Consider the following 27576-nt stretch of genomic DNA (forward strand, 5'->3'; position numbering starts at 1 on the left):
AAGAAGCTCCTTAACGGAAACGCGTCTCCTGGACTCACGACGTGGCAGCTTCCGGTGAAGTATGGGTCTCCCTACGGTTGCTTCTGACACCTCCCCGCTGTTTTCGCTGGACGTGTTTTCTCACCCCTTTCTCTCCCCTGCTGGTTCCTGCCTTGGTTGCTGCGTCTCGCTCAGCATTACTGAGATCCTCCTCCAGAGACCCCTCGCTCCCCCTGCTGGTCCCTGCTTTAGCTGCTGACTCCCTCCCAGCCTCTGGGAGCCCTACCACCTCCCTTTCCTCTGATGTCAGTTCCCTGACATCCACCTCCCCTCCAGGGCCCCCTTCCCCCCCGCCCCTACTCTCTCCTCTGGGCGGTGAGGAGCTAAAACCCCGAAAAGAATCCTCTTCATCTTCAGACGTCTCGAACACTTCCCTCCATCGGTCTTCGTTCCGGCTCGCTGAATCCTCCTCCGCCTCGGAATCAGAGAACCCCTCCAACTCTTCTTCTTCGTCGGTGGTGGCGAAGTATTCCCTCCGGAACCTCGCCACTGGCTGAGGTTTACGAGGGAATCTCTGATGAAAAGTTTCTATCAAAACCTCGTCATCTACATCCTCTGCCATGACCCAGGTGTTTTCCGACTCCGGCTCCCCTTCCCACATTACCAAATACTCTACTTGATCTCCCTTCCACCTGGAATCGAGAATCTCCGCTACATGGTAGCTGTGTTCTTTTTCCTCCATAGCTGGTCCCCTATTGACCCTCCCTTCTCTGTCCCCTTTATACGGTGACAGCAACGACCTGTGGAACACTGGGTGCAGCTTCATGTGGTTCGGTAACCGGAGTCTGAAAGCCACTGGGTTGACCTGCTGCGTGACTTCAAATGGGCCCAGCCTTTTGGGTCTTAACTTCTTACAACCCCCTTTGAATGGTAACCCTTGGGTGGACAGCCACACCTGGTCCCCCACCCTAATGCTTTCCCCTTCCCTTCTGGTTTTGTCTGCCTGCCTCTTATATTCCTCCTTAGCCCTGTTTAAGTTGAGTTGGAGCTGGCGATGGATCGCTTCCATTTCTTCAACGAACTGTTCTGCAGCTGGAACGCTCCAGTTCTCCCCTTCCCCCCCTGGGAAGGCTCGGGGATGACACCCATGATTAGCCAAAAAGGGGCTCATCCCCGTGGACACGTTCTCTGCATTGTTGTAGGCAAATTCTGCCAACGCCAGCTTCTCCACCCAATCATTCTCTCTGTCATTCACATAACACCTCAAATATTGCTGGAGGACACCATTAGCTCTTTCTGCCTGCCCGTTGGTTTCTGGATGACGGGCAGTTGAGAAATTCACCTCTACATGCAATAAGCTCATGAGCTTCCTCCAGAACCTGGAAGTAAATTGTTTCCCTCGGTCAGAAACCACCCTCAAGGGGGTGCCATGCAGCCTAAACACATGTTCCACAAACAATTTAGCGGTTTCTTCCGCTGTGACCGCATGTGAGCAGGCTATAAAGTGGGCCATCTTGGTTAACAGGTCTACCACAACCATGATGGCTGTTTTCCCTCTGGACCTTGGCAGATCAGTCATGAAATCTATTGCCACTGCCTCCCATGGTCTTTCCGGCGTGGGTAGTGGTTCTAATAAACCTGCCGGTGCCCGCCTCTCCCCCTTGGCTCGTTGGCATTGGTCACACCCTCTCACATACTCCCGCACATCTTCCCTGACCTTGGGCCACCAGAATTCCCTGGTAACCAGCCACATGGTTTTGTGTTGCCCAAAATGCCCTGCTGTGGGGCTATCGTGCAGTTGCTTGAGTACCTTTTCCCTCAATTCCCCTTCAGGTATATATAACGCTCCCTTGTAGTACAACGCCCCGTTTCTCTCCTCAAAACCCCCGGGTTTGTCTCCCTCCCTCCTGAGACCCCTGAGTTTGTCCTGGGCGTATTCATCCTGCACCGTTCCCTCTACCAGTTCCCTTTGCCCCACCAATGCCGCCCCACACACCCAGCGGTCCTCTGGAATGACATGGGTCTCTTCGGGTGCTCCCTCCCCCACCAAATATTCAGGTTTGCGTGAGAGAGCGTCCGCCCTAACGTTCTCTGGGCCTGGCACGTAACAAATCTCAAAGTTAAATTTGGAGAACTCCTGGGCCCATCTCAACTGCCGTTGGTTGAGCACTCGCGCAATTCTCCAATACTCTAGATTCTTATGGTCCGTGCACACTTGCACCTTATGTTGTGCACCAATTAGCAGGTGCCTCCATCTCCGGAAAGCCTCATGAATCGCAAGAAGTTCCCGGTCGTACACCGTGTAGTTCCTCTCGGATTTGTTCAGCTTTCGCGAAAAGAAGGCACACGGTCGCCACTCTGACTCCTCCTTCCCCGGCTGCAGAAGAAGCACCGCCCCTATGGCTCTGTCAGATGCGTCTGTTTCGACCCTCAGCTTTTTTTGTAAATCCACATGCAGAAGTTGTTCATCAGAGGCGAAGGCCCTTTTCAGTTCCTCAAACACTCGCTCCGCCTCCGCCGTCCAAACAAACTTCTTTTTACTGCTGAGACAGTCCGTGATGGGCGCCGTCAGGTGGGCGAAGTTTCGGATGAACTTACGATAAAAGTTTCCAAACCCTAGGAACCTCTGCACATCCTTCTTGGTTTTGGGTGTTTTCCATTCCAGCACTGCTTGAACCTTGCCGGGGTCCATGGCCAACCCCTTGTCTGACAAGCGGTACCCCAGGAATTCCACCTCCTTGGTATGAAACTGACACTTCTCCAGTTTCACCCACAGCCTGTTGGCTTGCAGCCTGCTCAACACTTCTCTGACGTCTCTCACATGTTGCTCCTCATTCTCCGAATACACCAACACATCATCTAGGAAGGCCACGCAATTCTTGTAGAGCAAAGGCCCCAGTACGTGGTTCATGAATGATTGAAAACACGCGGAGCCTGTTTGTAATCCAAAAGGCATCACGAGGTATTCAAATGCCCCCAAAGGGGTGAACATGGTGGTTTTCCATTCATCCCCTTTCCTTATACGTATCAGGTTGTACGCCCCCCTTAGGTCCAGCTTTGTAAAAATCTTTCCCTTCCGCACCCTGGTCAAAATATCATCAATCCTGGGCATAGGAAAAGCCGCCGGCTCTGTCACTGCATTTAACCGCCTGAAATCACATACAAGTCTCGGCTTGTCCGTGTGCTTTTTATCCACAAAAAACACTGGGCTACCCCCCGCTGCCTTGGACTCTCTGATGAAGCCTCTCTTCAGGTTCTTGTCAATGAACTCTCACAACTCCTGCATTTCCCTGTCTGACATGGCATACAACTTGCCTACAGGAAGCTGTGCTCCAGGGAGTAAATTGATCTGGCAATCAAAGGGCCTATGCGGGGGTAGTTGGTCAGCTTCCTTCTCGCTGAACACGTCGCTGAGATCAGCATACTGTGGTGGCACCTTCCCCTTCTCCATTACTTCAGTCCCTGCCAGGGTGGCTTGGGCCCCTGCTGAACCCTTTCCCCCCCTGCAGTGTTCTAAGCAATGTGCTGAACCGAAGGAAACCACTCTTTGATGCCAGCCCACCAGCGGATCATGTAGGGCTAGCCAGCTCATTCCCAAAATAATGGGAGCGCCTCCCAAGGTGGCCACATTAAACGCTATCAGTTCTGTGTGCCTTGCCACCCTCATTATCATTGGGACGGTCTGCAAGCTGACTCCTCCTCCCAACAGTTCCCTGCCATCGATCGTGGTCACCTGAAGGGGGTTGCTTAAAGGGATCGTCTGTATCTGGTGTTCAGCAGCAAACTCCTTGCTCATAAAATTGCAGGAGCTGCCTGAGTCCAACAGCGCCTTTATTTTTAGGGGGTGTCCATTTTGCAGCTCTAGCGACACTTCAATCACTAGAGCAGGTCGAGGAGCTTCTGGCACGGGCACTTTCACTGCTCTTTGGCCTGGCTGCAGTGCCCTGACGGTGGCAACCAGGCGTTGGCTTTTACCTGCTCCGTTTCTCCCTGCTCTCCCCCCTCAACAGCTCCCACCATCCCTTGCCATTCCTTCCTCTGGGGGCAGACTCTGGCAAAGTGGCCTGGCTGTTGGCAGAGATAGCATTTCCGGGCTCCTTTTCCCTCCTTCTTAGCCCCCTCACTGGGCTTTGAAACTGCGCGCGCGCGCGCTGTTCCGATTTCCATCGGCTCTGCCGGCGGGAAAGCTGGCTCAGGAATGTCTGGAATGCGGAACTCCTTCCAACGTTCCCCTCTCCCTTCCCGCCTCTCCAAGGCTCTTGCCTCCTGGCGCGCTCCAATGGTCAGCGCAGATTTGGTCAGCTGATCCATAGACACCGCCCTGGGGCTCCGGGACAGCTCGTCTTTCACAGCCGAAGAAAGACCTTCTTCAAATAGCATCTGAATGGGTGCCGCCGATAAATCCCACCCCAATCTGTGAATCAGCATGGTAAATTCAGTCCAGTACTCACGGACCGATCGGCTTCCCTGCTTGCAAGCCATTAGCTGTCTGCGCACCACCCCTTCCTCAATATCGCTGGAAAACATGATATCCATTGCACGAAAGAACTTCATAGTGTCCTTTAGGATATCATTGTGCGTTGCCATCAGGGGTCGAACCCAGTCTCGCGCCCCCTTCTCAAGATGCCCAATTACAAAAGCAACTCGCGATTCCTCATCAGGGAACTCATCAAACTGCACATTAAGGGCATATTGCATCTCTGTCCTAAAGGCATGGTAATCCTTGGGGTCCCCCCCAAACTTCTGCACCAATCCTGGTACCTTTCTGGGGAACTGAGTGGTTCTCCCCTTCTTGTCTGCATCCTGAGCCCTTCTCTCCTCGAGCCTCGCCGTCTGCAGCGCAAGTTGGACCTCCAAAGCTTGATACCTTTCTTCCAAGCTTGGACCAGCTCCAACCCCTGCCTCTCCGGTTCCGGCTGGGTCGCTCATGATGCTTTCTCCTGCACAGGCAGCGTACAAAGACTGTCAGACTGCTGTGAGGGGATGATTAGCTGCTTGTGCTTAAAATTGTGCCCCCTCAGAGTTTGTGCGGCTCCACAAACCTCTGTGTGTGACAGAGCTCCTCAGACATGTCTGCTCTAGTCACTAGTAGAGTCTGACAGTGGCTGCCTGCGGAAGCGTTTCCAGTAAAGAAGTTCCTTAACGGAAACGCGTCTCCTGGACTCACGACGTGGCAGCTTCCGGCGAAGTATGGGTCTACCTACGGTTGCTTCTGACACCTCCCCGCTGTTCTCGCTGGACGTGTCTCTCACCCCTCCCTCTTCCCTGCTAGTTCCTGCCTTGGCTGCTGCGTCTCTCTCAGCATTCCTGAGATCCTCCTCCAGAGACCCCTCGCTCCCCCTGCTGGTCCCTGCTTTAGCTGCTGACTCTCTCCCAGCCTCTGGGAGCCCTACCACCTCCCTTTCCTCTGATGTCAGTTCCCTGACAGTGTAACTCAAAGCCATACTGCTGGTAGTATTTTCTCCTTCACTTTGGTTAGTCTTCTGGCACAGTAAAAAGTACCATGCATGAGAACCAAGAGGAATGAGGTGGCAAAAGCCTAGATAAGACTACAATCCTATAGCCTTTTACTTAGGAATAAGCCCACCTGAACCCAATGCAGCCTCTGTCTGGGTAGACATGCATAGGATTGCACTGTTAGTTTCATTATTTTGTAGACCCTCCTTGGCAGAACAGAGCTCAGTGAGAATAGTTGAAAGGTCTTAGCAAGTGGTACTGAGACGCTTTGCCTTAAAGCCCCAACCTGTTCTCCTCCTTTGACAACTCCTATTAAGCACAATCCTTCCTATCTTTGGCCACACCTCTTTAATGAAACAGATACAAAATAATAATATATTACAAAAGATACCTTTTAAAAAGCCTTTACTCCATCATGATGTCCCTTTATCACATCATATGCCAGTGCTGATCTGACTACCTGCTCCTTTTCACCACTAGGCACAGATGCAAATTCTCCAGATTTCATTCAACAACTTGCTTTATTTACTTTACTTTCCCACCTTGGCTGATTTTTCTTTCTTATTGGCTGGACCAGTAACAAACAATTCTAGCAGGCCAAGCTGCAATTGGTCAACGGGTTGCTGAGATGCCTTTGGAAAGGAAGTTAACCCCGCAGCTGCTGGGTCACTAGCCAGCACATTAGAGAATTGACCTCCCTCCCACTACAATGTACCTTCTGTCCAGGAAAACAGAAAGATACAAAGTTCGCATTTGGAATGAACAATTAAGAAGCTAAAATGCAATATGCAAATCTTAGCAGCCATCTGTCAGGTTCTGCTTGGGAAGGAGACTCCAGCATAGAGGTAGAGGAGCCCAAGCGACTACAGGGTTTAAAGGCAGCAAAACTCTCGAGCTGAGTCAGTGCTATGAAATGGAGTTACTTTAATAATAATGAAGAGAAACTGTTGTTGGTGTTGAAGGTTTTCACATCAGATAAAGAGGACTTTTACAAATATCTATTTAATGGTTACTTGACTTGTAATATGTAAGAATTGCTCTCTATAATCACATAACTGCATGACTTATTTATTTGATTTTTTATTCAGTCTTGCAAAACAACAAAATCAGGATTATGCTCCACCTGGTGGGCTTTTTAAATAAGACAGATTTCATTTTGCGCAAAGGACAGTCATGAAGAGTTTGAACAAAATGACATGCAACCCACCCATCCCCCAAATTTTTGTTAAGACCCTCATATAATTTAAAGTAACAAAGGCCATACTTATCCAGCCACACTTAAACTATCCCTGGCCAGGCAAACATTGGCAGGTGATAATTGTTATAGTCTAGATAATTGAGAATGCTTTTCTCCAACAGTTCCTTGTGGACACTTTGCTTATAGAACCGTTTGAGATATGTCTTTGGTCTCTCCATTAATGCAAGTTCACCGTCCACAACTTGGCGAACAAGTTCTTGAAGTGAAGGAACACCTTCTTCCTGTAAGCAATAAATGACAAAAGAAAAAGTGTGAAGATAATCATGAACTTGATTAAAGTGCCTGCAGTGGTGTCACCTTCTTCTGCCATATTAGTAAAACTAATGCACAAAGGATTTCAGAAGAAGCCCCAAATAAATAAATTGTGCACATGCAATGGGCAGAACGCTGCACCAGAAAGAGGATTCAAATCTAAGGCAAAGTCAAACTGGGATTTATTGCTTTGTGTCTTTAGCCAGAGGCTATCTGTTAAGCCTCCCTTTCACCTTCTCTTATCCCCAAGGCCCTGGGAGCTAATACAGAGAGGCAGCTGCTCACAGCATTCCCTGGAAAGCTAGCAGACAGGCTGGCTGGCTGATTCCCAAAGTGCTCTAGTAGTACATGCCCTATTCACTTCCATGACAGAGAGGGTAGGCAGAAGGAAGGTGACTGTTTAAGGAGGTCTGGTACCAGTGGAAGACCATAACCAACAATCTGAAAGAACGATTTTATTCTAAAGGTGTTGTGATATGCAAAACTTAAATCAGTTCATAAGGTGAATGGGAAACCAATATCCACAAAACCTTTCTCCTTTCTCCCTGCCACTCTAACAAAATACAGATTTTGAATTCTTTTGGGACTGGGAACTATTGATGTTACTTCGTAAAGCACCAAAAAAACCAAAACCAAAATCCTGCTACTGAGCCACCCCCACCCCCACCCCAATTGCACATTTGTTTCCTCCTCCAGCCTGTATCCCACATTAACAGCATCCACACATGGCAGGGATAATGCACAAATGCCTTAAGATATGCTTGGAGTTCTTTCTTCAAAATGGGTCCCTTGAACACTGTTCACCTAATCACAGCTCAGGAAAAAAATGTATATCTGTGTGGTCAGGTACATTTGATTCACATCATCAGCACACTGACTCCCATGTGAATGATAAACCACTTTGTGGGGTAGTTTGATTCAAAGGGGCTTCAGTAACTTCACAGACACAAAGTGTCATCTTATGTTCGGCGACTGGCTGGTTCTGCTTCATTTGCCATTCAAATCTCTTAAAATCCCATTGCTTGTCCTAAAATTGGGGCACAAAACTGCAAACAGCCCATCTGGGATCGTTCTGGTCAGCCTTAGGATCATGCTAAAGATGTAAACCTTCTGAATAGTGGAGGGATGGACGGGGGCAGAGGAAGCTTGTTTGCAATGGCTCATACAGCAGATTCTGTGCATGACTGAGCCAATGCTGGGTCTGGGTCCCAAGCTCCAGTATTATGGGAGAACCAGCACCATCGTTCAGTTTGGATACGGTCCTTTACACCTGATTTTGTGAGGTGCTGAATTGTTTCTCACAGTAAGTTACTGAATCTAACCATAAAGCTCTTATCACAGATGCTCATCACTTAACATGGGGAAGCATGCAAACTAGCAAAGTCAGGAATGCTAAATGTTAGGTGGCATTAAATCTTGCACAGAACATAAAGACAAATGGTAAAGGGATTTAAAGAAGATGACAAGGAGATCAAATGAGACCACTGAATACCAAGAACAGAAAGGAAATAAAAGACTATTTGGCTATGGAAAAATACTTAATGACTCCCTTAGTAAAGCAGATGTTGAACAGGACTGTGTTGAAAGGAGTCTAGAAGGAAATTAGGGTGAGGAAAATAAAAAAATTATATCTGAGTTTGATGAGCAAAAGTTTAAAGCTACGCACTTCACTCTTACATTTGCAGAACAAATGTTACAAGAAGAAAACGTAAGGCCGTAAAATGGAATATGGCAGGGGTGGACTTGGGTCATATGGTGTCCTGAGTGAGAACAAACAGCTTTTTTTAGGGAAAAAGAAAGTCCTGTTTTTGGGGAGTTCAAGGTTAAGCTGTTGGCCATTTTTAGGGAGAAAGGGGAGCAGCCACTCATCAACAGATCACTGGGGAAAACAAACAGCCTCACTGAATAAACTCCGTCTTCCGTTCTGCAGATCGTGCAACAATGGAGGGTGGGAATGGATTCTATTTTACCAACACTAAGGAAAGGGACACAGCAATTGATCGCGATCTACCAAAACCTCCCGGGGATCTACAAGTAGATCACGATTGACCTGTTGGACATCCTTGAATTAGGCTATTACCTATGAAATGATATCCTAATTAAATTGGATAAAATGTACTGTCACTAAGCAGGTGAATTGGCTAAAGGACAAACATAAAAGGTTTTGCAAAAAAAGCAAACTTCCAAACTGGACAAAAGAAGTAAGCTCAGGATTAGCCATGAATAGACACATGCATAGCAGCCAACTCTTAGGGGCCAAGGTCCCTTTGCTCCCCCAATAAAATATTTGAGGGGGGTGCCCCTCCCAAGTTGATGAGCATTTCCAGTCGAATGGTATGAGCGTGCCATGTCATGTGATCCGATTATGCAGGGCGGGGCATCCCCCCAATATTCATTTCAATTGGTAGCCCTGAATCCACGTATCCCTGCAAGGTGGATGGGGCAGCTTTGATCATGCTGAGCAACGGGGAGGGGTTGCCTGAATGCCTTGGGTTTTCTATCTCTGCTTGGGCCCCATGTGATTCAGTGAAAAGTTGGATATTTCTAGTTAAAATAGGCATATTGCAAATGCTGCACCTCTGCAAGGTGGTTTTTTTTGGGGGGGGTGTATAATTCAGATGCAATGAGGAGGGAAATGTTTATTTATTTAACAAAATTCATATACTACTTGATTCCTATTCTGCTTGCTTGTAGTAAAACCTGTAAGCGGTTTCCAAAAATATTGACATTATCAATAAAAAAGTTAAAACATTTAAATATCATTAAATTAACAGCAAATAAAGTCTAAACATGTCAGCATCTACATATATTTATGTGAGTATGAATGTGGACATTTGTGCAGAATAAACTCATGGCTCTATAAGGATTTGAAGGATAAGATATAGAGAAATAAATAGAAGAACCATACCATTATTGGTTTAAACAGAATGGACTTCAAGTAACATTATTTGGAGGATCAAACAAAATTAATATAAAATGAGTATGGTCATTGAAATTCATGTTGTCCTACAGATAATGTAGCTTCTACTTATTGGGCCTTATGTACTATTTATGCTTAATAAGGGAGTTGCAAGATCACCGATTGTTAGAGTAAATTCTGAATGGTGTTTTTCAAACCAGCACTGAGAATCAATCAAACATGCAGAAGAAGGACATTGTACAAGCCCTTCCTAGATTACAGCACTTCAGACGGCAGGTGAGGAATCAAATAGTTTAGTATTCATCTACCTAAAAATCTTCCTGCACATTCACAGCTAGCATTTCAGGGACCCAGGTAACTCTCCAACATGCTAGCTTTGCAGTTAAGGGTATCACAAGTAAAAGCAAATAAAGTTGTGTTAAATATAGAGGGCACACTTGCTATGCATACAAACTTTAATAAGGCCGCTGACTTCTCACATGATAGCCTCATAAGAAGCCTTGAAAAATGTTGAAACAAGCTGCATAAAAATGTGTTCACAAAAGTCCTACCTATATCCAGCAACTTCTCATGATGTGCCCGCATGTATTCTGTTATGAGCAAATTCTGTCTGATTCAGCTCAATGATGAGGGCAGGCCATCATACATATCAAAACTGAGATGACTGGAAACATTTCCTATTCCTCCATCATGCACCCTGCTATGCTCCTCTTCATACCTGGGAAAGCCTCATCTTCCCATCTATCATGTGTAACCAAGCCATTCATTGCTCCTTAAAACCCAGATCCTCTTCAACTTTCCTGTACTACTGCAGTCTCACCACTTCTGCAGAATTTGTTAACTCTCTCACGCCTCCTTTATATTCTGCTTTCCTTAGGGCTGGTTCACTCAGGTATGCTGACTATTTGGTGTTTTCAGCCACAACGGAGGATTGCATATGTGAATTAGCCACTATAGATCAAACACCACAAAAATAGCTTCATATAATCTTGCATCACCTGGGACAAAGGTTTTTCAATGGAACCAGTTCACACATCTAACTTGTGTACTGTTATGGTTGCCCCAAAGGATACTGAAATGGACCAGGATACGGGGCAGAAAAGGACCATCAAAAAGGGTCATGGGGTTGGTGCACAATTGCATTCTGGGCTTTCTAATTTAGAAGAAATGCAGTGAAGGAGAGACATGACAGAAGCCTCTAAAACCATGCCTGGTATGAATAAAGTAGATTGAAAGAAGTGAACTTAGGGTCCAACAATGAAGTTGATTGATAGTGGATTCAGAAAAAAGAAAACAATTCTTCATAGAATGCACAATTTCACTGTCCCAAGATATCATGGCCACCATGCACACTCCCTTGTTCCTGCAATTGAGGGGGCACACCGCCAGAGAACTTTGTGGGGGCCCAGCCACTTCACTGAATTTTTTTTGGAGGTCCTGGCCTCCCACCCCCCTACTTGGCACTCTTTGATGGCCAAATTTATTTCAGATAGCAGCCATGTGCATGATCTGGATTGAAAATGCAGTGTGGAGAAAGTTTGTGCAAATGCCATTTCTCCAATGAAAACAGTCACTCTGAAACAGTTATCTTTTAGTAGCAAAAACACGAAGGCACATTCTGGGTCTATGTGGTAAAGTAATGAGGGAAATAGGCATTTGGGTCTGGTAGTGGTACTTTCATTGGGAAAATGATATGGGGGAAAGAGTTTAAAACTTAATTCCTTTGCACTCCATTCCCCTCCTGTTGCTTTCATGCCCTCACTGCTGGCTTCCTGGAAGAAGTATGTGGGTGGCTACTCTGACTGGATGGATCTTGGATCTGATCCAGCAGGGCTCTTCTTCTGCTTTTATGTTGTTAATCCTAGATAAATTCAGGCAGATATTAAATAGTAGAGAATGTAACAGAGTCATGGGTCCAAGCAGAATAACAGCAATAACAGTTGTTCTAAAAGCAGGTGTAAATAATGTGCATCTACATAAGAAGAATTTTGGATTCTTCTCAGAGTCCAAAATTAATGTGGTGGGTCATTAGATTTTCACAAGTAATAAAGAGGAAAATAAAGCAAATGGGAAGATGAAAGCCAAATCTTAAAATGATCACAGGATAAAATGCATTTGGTAGCCATTTTCTTTACCTGGACAGATACTAGAATCTGGCGCAGTTCCTTCTTCAGATCGATAAAGCGATCATGATAGATGGTCAAAGCCCAAGGTTCCTTCAAGTAGCTAGTTAAAAAAGAAGAAATTTAGTTAGCGAGTAAGCCTTTCATTAGCCTCTAATAAAGTATTTACCTGCTTTTTTGCTTTTATAAATTACAGTTCTGGACCCATCAGGATAGTTTGTTCATAAAATGCCTCCCATAACAACATGGTCAATCAATTCTTTTAATGGATGTTCCTGATGTACAGCCAGCTTCAGTAATTACATTTAAAGTGGCTTAATTCAGAGCTGTGGCAAGAGCCAGTGAAGAATCCTGATTTTATCAGAATTTAAAAGCCTGAAGACCTGTGAGGAACTGTGTCTCTATTATCTGTCCTCATTTGAGAAAAGCAGATGGCAGGATTAACTGAACTCCTGCATAAACAAATTACATTTGTGTAGACAATGACACAAAGTGTTGTTCATCATTAAGGTTTCTGGATTAATAAAGGCCAGAAAAACAGGACGCAACAGTGTTGCAATATGTTCCTTGCACTAGTGCACTGAAGCTAAATTGAATTTATCATACAAGGAAATCCTCAGTGTTTATATTCCCTGCAATAAACAACATAAGAGCTATGAAAACCTATTTTCTGCGCAAATAAATATTTATGTAAGCCACCCAGGTCTTAAGGGGCAGGGGATAAATATGATTTTTTTTTTAAGTATAAGCATATAAAATATAAGCATATCTATTTTAGTAACTACTAGGTGCTGTAATATAAAGTAATGACAACTAAGTTAGTAACAAGTAAACGTTATTTCCAAAGGTCAATTTACACAGCCTCTACACTTGCATACAAGGGACGTGGGTGGTGCTGTGGGTTAAACCACAGAGCCTAGGACTTGCTGATCAGAAGGTCGCCGGTTCGAATCCCCTCGACGGGGTGAGCTCCCGTTGCTCGGTCCCCGCTCCTGCCCACCTAGCAGTTCGAAAGCACGTCAAAGTGCAAGTAGATAAATAGGTACCACTCCGGCGGGAAGGTAAACGGCGTTTCCGTGCGCTGCTCTGGTTCGCCAGAAGCGGCTTAGTCATGTTGGCTGTACGCCGGTTCCCTCGGCCAATAAAGCGAGATGAGCGCCGCAACCCCAGAGTCGGCCACGACTGGACCTAATGGTCAGGGGTCCCTTTACCCTTTCACTTGCATAGGGCTGCCACACATTACCAGGATTTAAAAGTTTCCGCTTCGTCAACGACTTTCAGGGTGTCCTGGTTTTCACTTTTTGAAAGTAACCCATACAGAACTTGGACACCTTTCTTTAGTTCAAGGCAAACAATTCAGACAAATTGTTAGCAACAAGCATAGCTGGAGTGGCCAGGAAAAAGAGCTGAGCTGTTGTGTGGATCAGATCAGTTCAGTTCAACAGTTCAACAAGGTGTAGTTTAAGGGCACATAGTACATATGCTGGGATGTGGGAGTGAGGCTTTGTCTTGCAGGCTTCTGCCCCATCTTTCTGTGTAGACAATTCTGTATACAGTTGTGGATTAGCTTCAGCTGGAGACCAGGCCGAGGGTTTGATCCATTATTTCCTACTCAGAGCTGACCCGCCGCAATCCCAGAGTCATCCGCGACTGGACCTAATGGTCAGGGTCCCTTTACCCTTTTAATTTAGGTTCATTAATCTCAATGAGTTTACCCAAAGTAAATGCAACCCCTGGTTTCCAGTCCGTAGGCTAGGAGAGACTCAATATGTTGGTGTAGTGTAATGCTGGAGCCAGTGTGGCGCAGTGATTAGAATGTGGGACCAGGGGACCAGGGTTCAGTTCTGTCCTGGGCCATGGAACTCACTAGGTGACCTGGGGCCACTCGCTGCCTCTCAGCCTAGTCTACCTCACGGAGTTGTTGTATAAATTAAATGAGGAAAGAGAGGAAACCTTTATGCCACCTTGAGCTCATTGCAGGAAAATATAAATGCAATAAAGAAATAGTAACAGAAATAAATTGGGATAGAGTTTCAAACTGGTGAAAAATACAACCTATGAGGCCTCTCTCAATTCAACAGTGGTCCCAGGAGAATATGGGATTTTAATCATGGATAAAAGACATACAATTTTCAGACTATTTTGTTGAGCTAGTATTCCTCTTCCTTTTATATTCAGAAGCCATGAAACAGATTTAGTCCTGGACCCATCCACATTTACTAGATGCCAGAGGACAGTAACTACCTGAAGACCTCTGATTTGATTTGAGGCTGTGTAACAAAAGTATTATTATTAATGATAACTTATTTGACTTTGTTTTTTATAACAATTGCCTTGGCTTTAACGATCCTTTTCATTTGCTTTCTACATTGCCAAAACATTTCATTTCCCCCTAACACAGTGCTTTTTTTCAGGGGTACTCAAAGAGTATGCAGTACCAGTGTGTTATGTACTGAAGTTCTCACCCTGAGCCAGTAGGGGGATACTGTAGATAGTTATGCAAATAAGGGATCAAAAGTGATGTTCAGTGATTGGATAGTTTTAGAAAATTGTTACAGTTACATTGTACTGGTGCTCTATATAAGCAGGCTGACTGAACCCTTCAGTTCAGTTCTGTCCTGGCCGGTGAATAAACAAGAGCTGTTTGAAGAATTGCTGATATGTTCACCCACAACTTAACACAGTGCCTCTTTTTTGTTGTTAAAAAATGTGGCACTTACTGTAACAACTTCATGGTGAGTACCGGCACCTATTTTTCTAGAAAAAAAGTACTGCCCCTGCACAACTTTGCAAAAATGACCAGATTGTATTTGGCCAAAATGTTGCTTTATACTCTGGTCATCTCTCAGCTCGACTACTGCAGTCTTCTTCTCCCTGTGAATTCCCTGCCAGATGGATGTCAGTCCTCTCATTCTATCCAAAATGCTTCCTTGTTTTTTCTGCACACCAAAGGAAGTATTTACTCAGACGTAATTTAGTAACTGGGATCATGCTTGCTGGTTTGTGTACAGCACTACCTTTCCCTTATGCTTCAGACTTGTGCACTCCCTTTCCCCCTCCCTTCCATAGTTTGAGATAACTGTAGGGTGGTATGATGTAATAAATGGGCAAACTATGGTTATTACAAATTATACCTTGCCTTCAAACCAGCAAGTGAAAGTGAGCTTTGAAGTAGTTTTTAGCTTTTGGTTTGTAGGCAAAGTAGGGCAGCTGACCAACACAGCTTGTCTAATTCAGATGCCACAGCAAGAAACACTAATCCCAAATTATGGGACAGAAAGGGAAGAAGGCGTGTGAGCACATGTAGAAAGAGGGAGAGGGCGGAGGGTGTCAGCCTTCAGGAATTCTCCCAATTACTGAACGATGGTTTAGCAAGCGCTTGCTTTGAGGATAGAAAAAATGTTATTAATAAAAAAGATCGATTAATTCTGGTACAATGAGCGTTTCTCATTTTCTATATCGTTGGTACTAATTACAGAGTTAACAGCTATTAATATTCATGAGTTAATGTTCATGAATATTCAAGAAGGGGGAGATTGCTTCTTTTAAAGCCGGTTCACATATGACCAGTGCCAATGAAAAAAGTGCCACATTCTCCCTGGCACCCAACATTTACTCTGAACCAAGGTGTAAATCTGTAAGCCTTCAAGAATTCACAAGTCTAAGGATGCTGCTGCCTGAGGAAAAGGGAAGGGACCAAATATTTTATTTCTTGTTTAGAATGTGTGTAAGCTGTTTCCTACTGAAGGAAGAGGTCAGGGGTCAGCAAACGTTTTCAGCAGGGGGTCTGTCCACTGTCCCTCAGACCTTGTGGGGGGTCGGACTATATGGGGGGGGGAATGAACGAATTCCTATGCCTCACAAATAACCCAGAGATACATTTTAAATAAAAGCACACATCCTACTCATGTAAAAACACGCTGATTCCCGGACCATCCGCAGGCTGGATTTAGAAGGCGATTGGGCAGGATCTGGCCCCCGGGCCTTAGTTTGCCTACCCATGGGCTAGCCTATCTAGTGCCCTTTGGGGTGGGACAGTTAACTGGAGAAGGCAGCTAAATCCCTTTTCTAAGGCTGTTGAGATTGTGACAACCTTTTTGCACAAAGTGAAGTGCTGCTGGCTAAGGAGCTGCCATCCAACTGCTGCAAAAGAAAGTAGATGCTGAAGAAGAAGAAGAAGAGGAGGAGGAGGAGGAGGACAGTTGATTTTGGGACATTTGAAGGACCTAAATTAGATTTTTTAAGCCTGGTCATTTTGTTTGACCACCTCAATATTAATTACGGCCTAAAAAACCCCCAACAACCTCTTGCTTATTTCCTTGAGACTGTGTGGGTTTGCATGTCTGATATGCAGAAGCAATTAAGTAAAAAACAAATGGTAAGAATCAGGAAAATCGCAGCAAAATCAGGCAACAGAAAGATCTAAAATAAATTTCTAGAGCCTGCTAAAATAAAAATGTCTTCAGTTTCTAACAAAAATGGCTTAAGGAGGGGGCCTGACATATATTCCAAATCTGAAGCACACTACAGAAAGAGTCCTGTCATTCATGCTTGGGATGGCACTGAGAGAGGGACTATCTGAATCCTGAATCCAGTAAACCCTCTAGCTAAATATAACCTGTGTTTCTCACCCTCAGTCTCCTGTCTACAATACAGGGATAATAACTCTGATCTCAATGCATGTAAAAGCATTTTATGCAGATTAAAGGGCTAAATAAACACGAAATATTATTTAACAGTTTGCAATTGACATTCAAAAAGGACAGGAATATGGAATATACATTAACAACTGCTCAAAGGTTTACCTAATCAAGTTTACCTAATCATAAATTTTTAGTACAAGGAAGCTTTTCAAATTCTAATCCCTGGATTTCTTGGTAGTCTAGCTGCTCATTAGGAGCACAGTTATTCATTAAAAACCTGGTGATGTAATACAGAAAATAAATATCTAATGCTTCCAAATATTCATTGGCCATTTATATTTATCTTTTATACACATATGAATAGTATGATTCAAGGTTAGGATTTAATTCTAGCAGAATAGGAAAGCTGTTAGGGCTTTCATGTATTACTTTGCCTTTATTCTGTCTCTTCAAAAAATGCACACCTATTTACCTCTAATTAGGGTGCAAAGTGTACTGAGTGGCATTAGGCATATTCAGCCATGCTCACAGCTTCTCTTTTTGACAGAAAGGAAAATTGATGGCAACCTTAAGGAAGCCTTCAGGGTGAACTGAAGCGTTAAGGTGGAATCCTTTTCAATACAAACATGTCCTGATAATGCTTTGGAACTACCAGATTCCACAGAACTGCACATCATGTTCTGGCTTTGAGTAAACAACAAGCCTGATGTTTAGAACGTCTGTTTTACATCTAATCTTCATATTCAGCATCCATCCCAGGTTTAATATAATCCCTTAATTGCAATGAGGATTCTCTCTGTAGACTTTTTTAATGCATATATTTTATCAGTACTGTAAAAATAAAAGGAAAGCCACACACTGTGTGTCCCACACCCTGCTTGCTTTAGGGATATCTTTGTAATAATTTCCCCTATAACACTATAATTGTATAATTTAAGAGTCTATTACTCACAACTAACTAAGAGGCATTGTAAAAAGTTACTATTGTGTTTGGGTTGAAATTTATTATTAACAACTAGAGTATAATTGGAAAAATATTGGAAGAGTTATTCAACTTGCTTCTAGGTTTCAGCAAATGGCTGAGGAAAATGTGGCAGACTGCCTTGATGAATAAGTGAACATGTTTTAGGCATCTGTGAGACTGGAAAATATGCTCAACAGATGGTTTTTCTGTCACTTGATCTCCTTTTTTGTTGGAACAGGGTTAAATCTGAAGAAAATTTACAGCCAGAAGTGTTAGTGATGATTTAATAACGTCTTGGATATATTTTGATTGGAAATATATTACAGGTATATTATGGGAGAGGTGGATTACATTTTCTATTAACGTTTGTGTTAAATTTTACTTGACTCAATTTAATAATAATAAATAATAAATTTTTATTTATATCCCGCCCTCCCCAGCCGAAGCCGGGCTCAGGGCGGCTAACAACACTAAAAAAGTGCAACAATATAAAAACATCATAAGAATTAATTAAAATCAAAATTAATGGCAACCATAAACTAAAGTATTGTAAAGATTGCTGAAGGAGGGAGTCAGGCTGTGCCCTAACCAAAGGCCTGGTGGAACAGCTCTGTCTTGCAGGCCCTGCGGAAAGATGTCAAGTCCTGCAGGGCCCTTGTCTCTTGTGACAGAGCGTTCCACCAGGTTGGAGCCGCAGCCGAAAAAGCCCTGGCTCTAGTTGAGGCCAGCCTAACCTCTCTGTGGCCTGGGACCTTCAAGATGTTTTTATTAGAGGACCGTAAGTTCCTCTGTGGGGCATACCAGGAGAGGCGGTCCCGTAGATACGAGGGTCCTAGGCCGTATAGGGCTTTAAAGGTTAAAACCAGCACCTTAAACCTGATCCTGTACTCCACTGGGAGCCAGTGCAGCTGGTATAGCACCGGATGAATGTGATCCCGCAGCGAAGACCCCGTAAGGAGTCTCGCTGCGGCATTCTGCACCCGCTGGAGTTTCTGGGTCAGTCTCAAGGGCAGCCCCACGTAGAGCGAGTTACAATAATCCAGTCTGGAGGTGACCGTCGCGTGGATCACAGTGGCTAGGTCAGGGCGAGAGAGGTAAGGGGCCAACTGCTTAGCTTGGCGGAGATGAAAAAATGCCGCCTTTGTTATAGCTGCAATCTGCGCCTCCATAGAGAGGGAGGTATCGAAGATTACACCCAAACTCTTAACGGACGGTGCTGGCACTAATTGCACCCCCGCAAGAGATGGGAGTTGCCCCCTCAATCCCATATCGTCCCGTCCCAGCCAGAGGACCTCTGTCTTCGAAGGATTTAACTTCAACCGGCTCCCACGTAACCATCCAGCCACAGCTTCCAAGCATCTGATCAGTGTGTCTGGGGCCGAGTCAGGATGGCCATCCATCAACAGATAGAGTTGGGTGTCATCGGCATACTGATGGCAGCCCAGCCCAAAACTCCGGACAAGCTGGGCGAGGGGGCGCATAAAGATGTTAAAAAGCATCGGGGAGAGAATCGCACCCTGAGGCACTCCACACACCAAGGAGTGGCGGGATGACAGTTCCCCCCCAAGCGCCACCCTCTGTCCCCGACCAGAGAGAAACGAGCGCAGCCATTGAAGGACTGCGCCCTGGATCCCCACGTCGGCGAGGCGGTGGTCCAAAAGTTCGTGATCGACCATGTCGAAAGCTGCTGACAGATCTAGAAGAATCAGCAGCCCCGACCCGCCTCGATCCAGCTGTCTACGGAGATCATCTGTTAGGGCGACCAGAGCCGTCTCGGTCCCATGACCAGCGCGGAAGCCGGACTGGAATGGATCCAGAGCCAATGTTTCATCCAGAAACCTACCAAGCTGTTCAGCAACCGCTCTCTCAATCACCTTGCCCAGGAATGGAAGATTCGAAACTGGGCGGTAATTGGATAGATCTAAGGGATCTAATGATGTTTTCTTTAAGAGCGGACGCACCACTGCCTCCTTCAGTTCCCCTGGGAATGTCCCGGTGCCAAGGGACAAATTGATGATATCCCCCAGGGGGGCCCGCACTTCGTCTGGACATGCTCTAATCAGCCAAGACGGGCACGGGTCGAGAGGACAAGTGGTGGGCTTTCCAGCTCGGAGGAGTCTGTCCACATCGGCTGGGGATATCCGGTCAAAGTGGTCCAATACTGGACCCGAGGACAGTCGAGGGGCCTCCAGTTCTTTTATTGTATCCAAATTGGCAGGGAGGTCATGGCGGAGCGACAGGACCTTCTCCGCAAAAAAGCTCGCAAATGCCTCACAGCTATGTGTCGAATTGTTATTTAAATTTGGCTGTCCTTCGAGGGACGTTAAAGACCGAATTATACTAAATAATTGTGCCGGGCGAGAGCTAGCGGATGCAATGGAGGCCGAGAAGTAGGACTTCTTGGCGGCCTTCACTGCCATCTCGTAGGTTTTCATAAAAACCCTATAAGATGTTCTTGAGGCTCCGTCACGGGCACCCCGCCATACTCGCTCTAGCCGTCTGAGGTCCCGCTTCATTTTCCGGAGCTCCTCAGTAAACCAGGGAGCCCGGTTTCTGCGGGGTCGCAGAGGGCGCTTAGGTGCGATCTCATTGATGGCTGCCAGGAGCTGGGTATTCCAGCCCTCAACAAGCTCAGTCAATGAGTCGCCAGGGGGAGAAAGGTCCCGCAAGGCTTGACGGAATCTATCAGGGTCCATCAGCCTCCGCGGGCGAGCCCAAATCGGCTCACCACCTAAGCAGGGTGGGGGTGGAACATCAATCCTGGCTTTCAGAGCATAGTGATCCGACCATGGCACCTTCATCGAAGGAGACAGGATCACATCTATACCGACGCCAAAGATCAGGTCCAGCGTGTGGCCTGCTTGATGTGTGGGGCCCGAAACAAACTGGGAGAGCCCTAGTGTCGCCATGGAAGACACCAGGTCCAGAGCCTGTGAGGAGGGAGTGGCATCGGCATGGATGTTGAAGTCCCCCAATACCAATAGGTTAGGGAATTCCAAGGCCCAGCCGGCCACCGCCTCCAGCAGGCCTGACAGGGTGGCTGCTGGTGCGCTAGGTGGCCGGTACACCAGCCAGACAGCCAAGCTCACCTCGGAGCCCCACACTAGGCCAACACATTCAATGCCGGGGATCGATGGCGGTGGTAGAGCCCTGAAAGAACAGTCTTCCCGGATTAATAATGCCACCCCTCCCCCCCGGCCCACAGTCCGTGACTGGTGGAGGACGGAGAAACCCGGGGGCGCCATCTCTCGTAAGGTAACAGTTACCCCTTCGCGCACCCAGGTCTCCGTCACACAAGCCAGGTCGACCCCCTGCGAGATGATGAAATCTCGCAGGGTGGCGGTTTTGTTGCCTATAGACCTGGCATTGCACAGCACCAGTGACGGAGGTGAGTAATCCTTTCTCACCCTACCCTCGTCTCTCGGGATGGGGCGCAGATTGGAAGGGGTACGAGCATATCCGTATCTCGATCCCCTTCGCCTATGCCATCTGCCCCCACCGCCATACCTCCCTCGCCCCTCCACAGTAGGAATCCCAGGCCTCATACTAACCTCCATTTACAAAGTATAAAAGCAAACAGACAAACAAACAGAAAAAAAAAAAACAATTACACCAAAGCAAAACCAATCCCCACCCCACTCAACAAACCGTCCCACCCCAACCCAAAATAAAACAAAACAAATAAGAATACATGGATAAAAAACCACCGTTTCTGGTGGTACAACAAAGTAAAAAACACTTTTAAAACACTTTAAAATATATAACACGATTAAACATTTGCTGCCACAGCAGCAGTGTCCTTCGAGTTGTGATGCTGGTGAGTCTGGGGCCCGCCCCCAGGCCCAAGGTGGAGAATGGGCTTGCAGGGGGAGCGGTCCTCCCCAAGACTCACCGGCAGAGCGGCAGCAGCAATGTCCCGAGGCCTCCTTGGGGCCTTATATGCTGAGGTGGAGTCTGGGGCCCACTCCCAGGCCCAAGGTGGAGAATGGGCTTGCAGGGGGAGCGGTCCTCCCCAAGACTCACCGGCAGAGCGGCAGCAGCGATGTCCCGAGGCCTCCTTGGGGCCTTATATGCTGAGGTGGAGTCTGGGGCCCACTCCCAGGCCCAAGGTGGAGAATGGGCTTGCAGGGGGAGCGGTCCTCCCCAAGACTCACCGGCAGAGCGGCAGCAGCGATGTCCCGAGGCCTCCTTGGGGCCTTATATGCTGAGGTGGAGTCTGGGGCCCACTCCCAGGCCCAAGGTGGAGAATGGGCTTGCAGGGGGAGCGGTCCTCCCCAGACTCACCGGCAGAGCGGCAGCAGCGATGTCCCGAGGCCTCCTTGGGGCCTTATATGCTGAGGTGGAGTCTGGGGCCCACTCCCACTCCCAGGCCCAAGGTGGAGAATGGGCTTGCACGGGGAGCGGTCCTCCCCAAGACTCACCGGCAGAGCGGCAGCAGCGATGTCCCGAGGCCTCCTTGGGGCCTTATATGCTGAGGTGGAGTCTGGGGCCCACTCCCAGGCCCAAGGTGGAGAATGGGCTTGCAGGGGGAGCGGTCCTCCCCAGACTCACCGGCAGAGCGGCAGCAGCGATGTCCCGAGGCCTCCTTGGGGCCTTATATGCTGAGGTGGAGTCTGGGGCCCACTCCCACTCCCAGGCCCAAGGTGGAGAATGGGCTTGCAGGGGGAGCGGTCCTCCCCAAGACTCACCGGCAGAGCGGCAGCAGCGATGTCCCGAGGCCTCCTTGGGGCCTTATATGCTGAGGTGGAGTCTGGGGCCCACTCCCAGGCCCAAGGTGGAGAATGGGCTTGCAGGGGGAGCGGTCCTCCCCAGACTCACCGGCAGAGCGGCAGCAGCGATGTCCCGAGGCCTCCTTGGGGCCTTATATGCTGAGGTGGAGTCTGGGGCCCACTCCCACTCCCAGGCCCAAGGTGGAGAATGGGCTTGCACGGGGAGCGGTCCTCCCCAAGACTCACCGGCAGAGCGGCAGCAGCGATGTCCCGAGGCCTCCTTGGGGCCTTATATGCTGAGGTGGAGTCTGGGGCCCACTCCCAGGCCCAAGGTGGAGAATGGGCTTGCAGGGGGAGCGGTCCTCCCCAGACTCACCGGCAGAGCGGCAGCAGCGATGTCCCGAGGCCTCCTTGGGGCCTTATATGCTGAGGTGGAGTCTGGGGCCCACTCCCAGGCCCAAGGTGGAGAATGGGCTTGCAGGGGGAGCGGTCCTCCCCAGACTCACCGGCAGAGCGGCAGCAGCGATGTCCCGAGGCCTCCTTGGGGCCTTATATGCTGAGGTGGAGTCTGGGGCCCACTCCCAGGCCCAAGGTGGAGAATGGGCTTGCAGGGGGAGCGGTCCTCCCCAGACTCACCGGCAGAGCGGCAGCAGCGATGTCCCGAGGCCTCCTTGGGGCCTTATATGCTGAGGTGGAGTCTGGGGCCCACTCCCAGGCCCAAGGTGGAGAATGGGCTTGCAGGGGGAGCGGTCCTCCCCAGACTCACCGGCAGAGCGGCAGCAGCGATGTCCCGAGGCCTCCTTGGGGCCTTATATGCTGAGGTGGAGTCTGGGGCCCACTCCCACTCCCAGGCCCAAGGTGGAGAATGGGCTTGCAGGGGGAGCGGTCCTCCCCAAGACTCACCGGCAGAGCGGCAGCAGCGATGTCCCGAGGCCTCCTTGGGGCCTTATATGCTGAGGTGGAGTCTGGGGCCCACTCCCAGGCCCAAGGTGGAGAATGGGCTTGCAGGGGGAGCGGTCCTCCCCAGACTCACCGGCAGAGCGGCAGCAGCGATGTCCCGAGGCCTCCTTGGGGCCTTATATGCTGAGGTGGAGTCTGGGGCCCACTCCCACTCCCAGGCCCAAGGTGGAGAATGGGCTTGCAGGGGGAGCGGTCCTCCCCAAGACTCACCGGCAGAGCGGCAGCAGCGATGTCCTGAGGCCTCCTTGGGGCCTTATATGCTGAGGTGGAGTCTGGGGCCCACTCCCAGGCCCAAGGTGGAGAATGGGCTTGCAGGGGGAGCGGTCCTCCCCAGACTCACCGGCAGAGCGGCAGCAGCGATGTCCCGAGGCCTCCTTGGGGCCTTATATGCTGAGGTGGAGTCTGGGGCCCACTCCCACTCCCAGGCCCAAGGTGGAGAATGGGCTTGCAGGGGGAGCGGTCCTCCCCAAGACTCACCGGCAGAGCGGCAGCAGCGATGTCCCGAGGCCTCCTTGGGGCCTTATATGCTGAGGTGGAGTCTGGGGCCCACTCCTAGGCCCAAGGTGGAGAATGGGCTTGCAGGGGGAGCGGTCCTCCCCAAGACTCACCGGCAGAGCGGCAGCAGCGATGTCCCGAGGCCTCCTTGGGGCCTTATATGCTGAGGTGGAGTCTGGGGCCCACTCCCAGGCCCAAGGTGGAGAATGGGCTTGCAGGGGGAGCGGTCCTCCCCAAGACTCACCGGCAGAGCGGCAGCAGCGATGTCCCGAGGCCTCCTTGGGGCCTTATATGCTGAGGTGGAGTCTGGGGCCCACTCCCAGGCCAAAGGTGGAGAATGGGCTTGCAGGGGGAGCGGTCCTCCCCAAGACTCACCGGCAGAGCGGCAGCAGCGATGTCCCGAGGCCTCCTTGGGGCCTTATATGCTGAGGTGGAGTCTGGGGCCCACTCCCAGGCCCAAGGTGGAGAATGGGCTTGCAGGGGGAGCGGTCCTCCCCAAGACTCACCGGCAGAGCGGCAGCAGCGATGTCCCGAGGCCTCCTTGGGGCCTTATATGCTGAGGTGGAGTCTGGGGCCCACTCCCAGGCCCAAGGTGGAGAATGGGCTTGCAGGGGGAGCGGTCCTCCCCAAGACTCACCGGCAGAGCGGCAGCAGCGATGTCCCGAGGCCTCCTTGGGGCCTTATATGCTGAGGTGGAGTCTGGGGCCCACTCCCAGGCCCAAGGTGGAGAATGGGCTTGCAGGGGGAGCGGTTTTTATCCTTTCTGTATGCATTTTCACTTGTAAAATTCATTAAAAATGGAGGTAGGGGAAGAAAATTCTATCACGAATTTTTTTTTATATAATGATATTTATTGAGAATTTTAAGGTTACAAAGAAATAAGAAGGAAAAACCAAGAGGAAAAAAAAGGAAAGAAAAAAGTTGATAAAAGTAACAATGAAACAATACAAATCAATAAAAACCAAAGTCAAAAAGAAAAAACAAAACACACAATACATCAAAATCAAAAAGCAAAAATAAACAAAAAAATTAAAAACAAATCCAATATTCCCAGATCCTTAACTGTCATTACCTTATTTCATCGACCTCCTCGCACCTGCCTTTTTTGTATTCTAGTTATTAATTATCTCAGCAAATCCTTTCCATCTTTCACAATATTCTGTCATTAAATTACCTTAATCTATTTTAACCTTATCTTACCATAAAAAGTCCTAAAACTTAAATCTTATTTATACCAAATTCTCTTAACCATTACATATTATTACATAATTCTTTTTAACATTTCTGCTAAAGCCCAATAATTTCATTCCAACATTTTTCCAATACTCATTCATTTTACAATACTTTTCTAAATGAATTTTTAAAACTTTCTTTTTTTTTTAAAATATTTTTATTGGGTTTTCACATTTTATATAGACAAAAACAAAACACAGAACACCAAAACAAACATAAAAGACGACAAACATGTACAATTTCTTAACATCTTATTTTCTAACCCTAGTCCTTGACTTCCCCCCACCCCCACCCTTGCCTCCCTATTCCCAAATTTATGTCAGCAAGTTGGCATTTCCTTTTCCATCTTAATATTAATCCTTTTATAAAGAAAAACTGTGGGAAAATGATTGCTTGTACATGAGAGCATGAGCAAAGTTCTTATTGTTGCAGGGTGATTTCATAGCTAGAAGCATCCTTGGAGCATGAACAGCGCGTGAACAGCTCGTGCTGTCCTATATGATTGGTTAACGTAGCATGGCCTGATGCTCGCATGAAGGTCCTTATCTGCTGGCTAGAAACAAATTGCTTGGCTTGTATTTTGTATCTTTCTGATTTCACACAATAAAAGCTGTGCTGCATTAGCCCTACGAGCAGCCATATTTCGGAACCTATCATGGTGTGAGACTGATTTTTCTTTGGATGCCGAGCTGCAACTCGACAATTGGTGCCCCGTGTGACTGCCTTCGGACTTCACGTTGTTTTTCATTATTCAGCACTCACCAACCCGTCGTTCATCCACGTAGTGGATCCCTGGTGAGTGCTCCCGTGTGATTTCTTTTGGATTTCATGCTGTTAAACAACGTTCAGCCTCACCTCGCCTGGCAAGGGCTGCAGACGCGTCGTTCATCCACGTAGTGGATCCCTGGTGAGAGCTCCCGTGTGAATGTGATTCTGGACTACGTTACGGACCTATCAGCACTTATCTCCGCCCGGACAGGGCAAAAGGCGCCTCCCTCATCCTCCTAAGGATCCCTCCGGTAAGTGCTCCCTGCTCTTTTTGCAACTCTTGCAATCATGGGAAAGTCTCTCTCTGCACCACAGAAAAATTTTTTTAAAGACCTTAAATTCCTTTTGGCCAGTAACAACCTTGCTGTTCGGAAAGCTGACCTTAAGTCCCTTATAAAAGCCCTGGACACTCACTGCCCCTGGTTCCCCCAGGACGGAAATTGGGAGTTAGACGATTGGAAAAAAATTGGACACTTCTTTCAAAATCATCCTCAGATTGATGTCAAGGTTTTGCATGCCTGGAGTAACGTCTACAAAGCTATGTCGTGTTTAACTCCTTCAAACATTCTTCTGGCTGCTGCAACAACTTCTTCGCCCGCCCTCCCCGCTCCCGCTTTGCCTGCCTCAAACCTACCAATTGGGGAGCGTCAGACAGGGCCCTACAAAGCTCTATGGACAATTTGTTGATCGCTTGTACAATACCTTCAAGTGGCAAGTTCAGGACCTGGCAGCACAAGAACCGATTGTACGCCAGCCTGTGTTTGATAATCCAAATGAGCACTGTAAGCAAGAGCTGCGCCTTCTAATGGCAACATCAAATATAGCCATTGCTGATATGCTTAAAGCCTGCCAGTCAGTGGGCACTGCTAGCCACAGCCTGCTAGCCACGGCCTTGTCCTCCGCCGTGTCCCAAAATCCTGCTAAGGATAAAACCTGTTGGATTGACAGTGGCTAAGGAAAAAATCCAGCGGACTTTACCCATTACGTACCTGGGACACAAGCTGACACCATCTGCAGCCATTCCAGTTACGCCTCAACTACAGTTTCCTGATCATCTTAAACTGGTGGATTTACAACAAATTCTTGGACAGCTGAATTGGATAAAGAGTTATTTGGACCTGCCCACCTCCACTTTGTCTCCACTATTTTCTGCCCTTAAAGGACACAAGAATCCAGCGGACAAGATCACAATCACCTCTGCAATGGAAGAGGCTCTTCCACAGCTGTTCCAGTGTTTCCTGGCACGCTGAAAGGCCATCTTCATCCCTACTGCATTGGCCCCCCTTTTTCTTGGGAAGCCACTTCAACCACCAAACATCATTACAGTTTTGCTGCCTCCTAATAGCAACCATCCCATCTGTGTCATCACGTTTCGTTGGGCTTGGACTTTTGACTCAGCAGTACAAGGAGCAATACATCAGACCTATTTACAGCAAATGGGCTCCTGTATCTGAAGAAATGGTTGTGTGACTTCTTCTGGATTGTGGTTTTTACATGCCAATAATCGAGCCACGAAATATCACACAGGTTGCTCAGAAACAGCCATTGGACTAATTTACCATTCTCATCCTTATTGACATCACTTGGATTTTACCCCCCAGATATTTTTTTCTTTCTCCTCCCTCAGGAGTCCTGCCCTATGATGTGTTCCCCTGAGCATGTACAGAGGGCTGTCTTGGAACTATTGTGGACTCTTGGCAAGGGAGGGGGTGAGGGGTTTTTTAGTGTGTTCCAGTTGTTTCATTCTTGTGCTTTGGCATGGTTCCCGGACAGAAAGTTGCAATATGGTTCTTTAGCAAGGCCTGCGACAATGGG

The 27576-nt window shown here is 47.8% G+C and overlaps 1 protein-coding gene across 4 annotated transcripts in view; it reads right to left on the bottom strand.

Annotated features, from left to right (window-relative positions):
• Positions 1 to 6488: 6488 nt before the first annotated feature.
• Positions 6489 to 27576, bottom strand: part of CFAP61 (cilia and flagella associated protein 61) — a 150733-nt gene continuing 129645 nt past the window's right edge. For all 4 annotated transcript variants that reach the window (XM_082234208.1, XM_082234209.1, XM_082234206.1 and 1 more), the window contains 2 exons: positions 12002 to 12092; positions 6489 to 6915 (listed from right to left, as the gene is read on the bottom strand). In XM_082234208.1, coding sequence (XP_082090334.1) covers positions 6715 to 6915; positions 12002 to 12092 — 292 coding nt within the window. In that variant the 3' untranslated portion in view covers positions 6489 to 6714. The remainder of the gene's footprint in view (positions 6916 to 12001; positions 12093 to 27576) is intronic.

This window comes from Podarcis vaucheri (genome assembly GCF_965113315.1).
Source record: "Podarcis vaucheri genome assembly, chromosome: 8".
NCBI lineage: Eukaryota > Metazoa > Chordata > Lepidosauria > Squamata > Lacertidae > Podarcis > Podarcis vaucheri.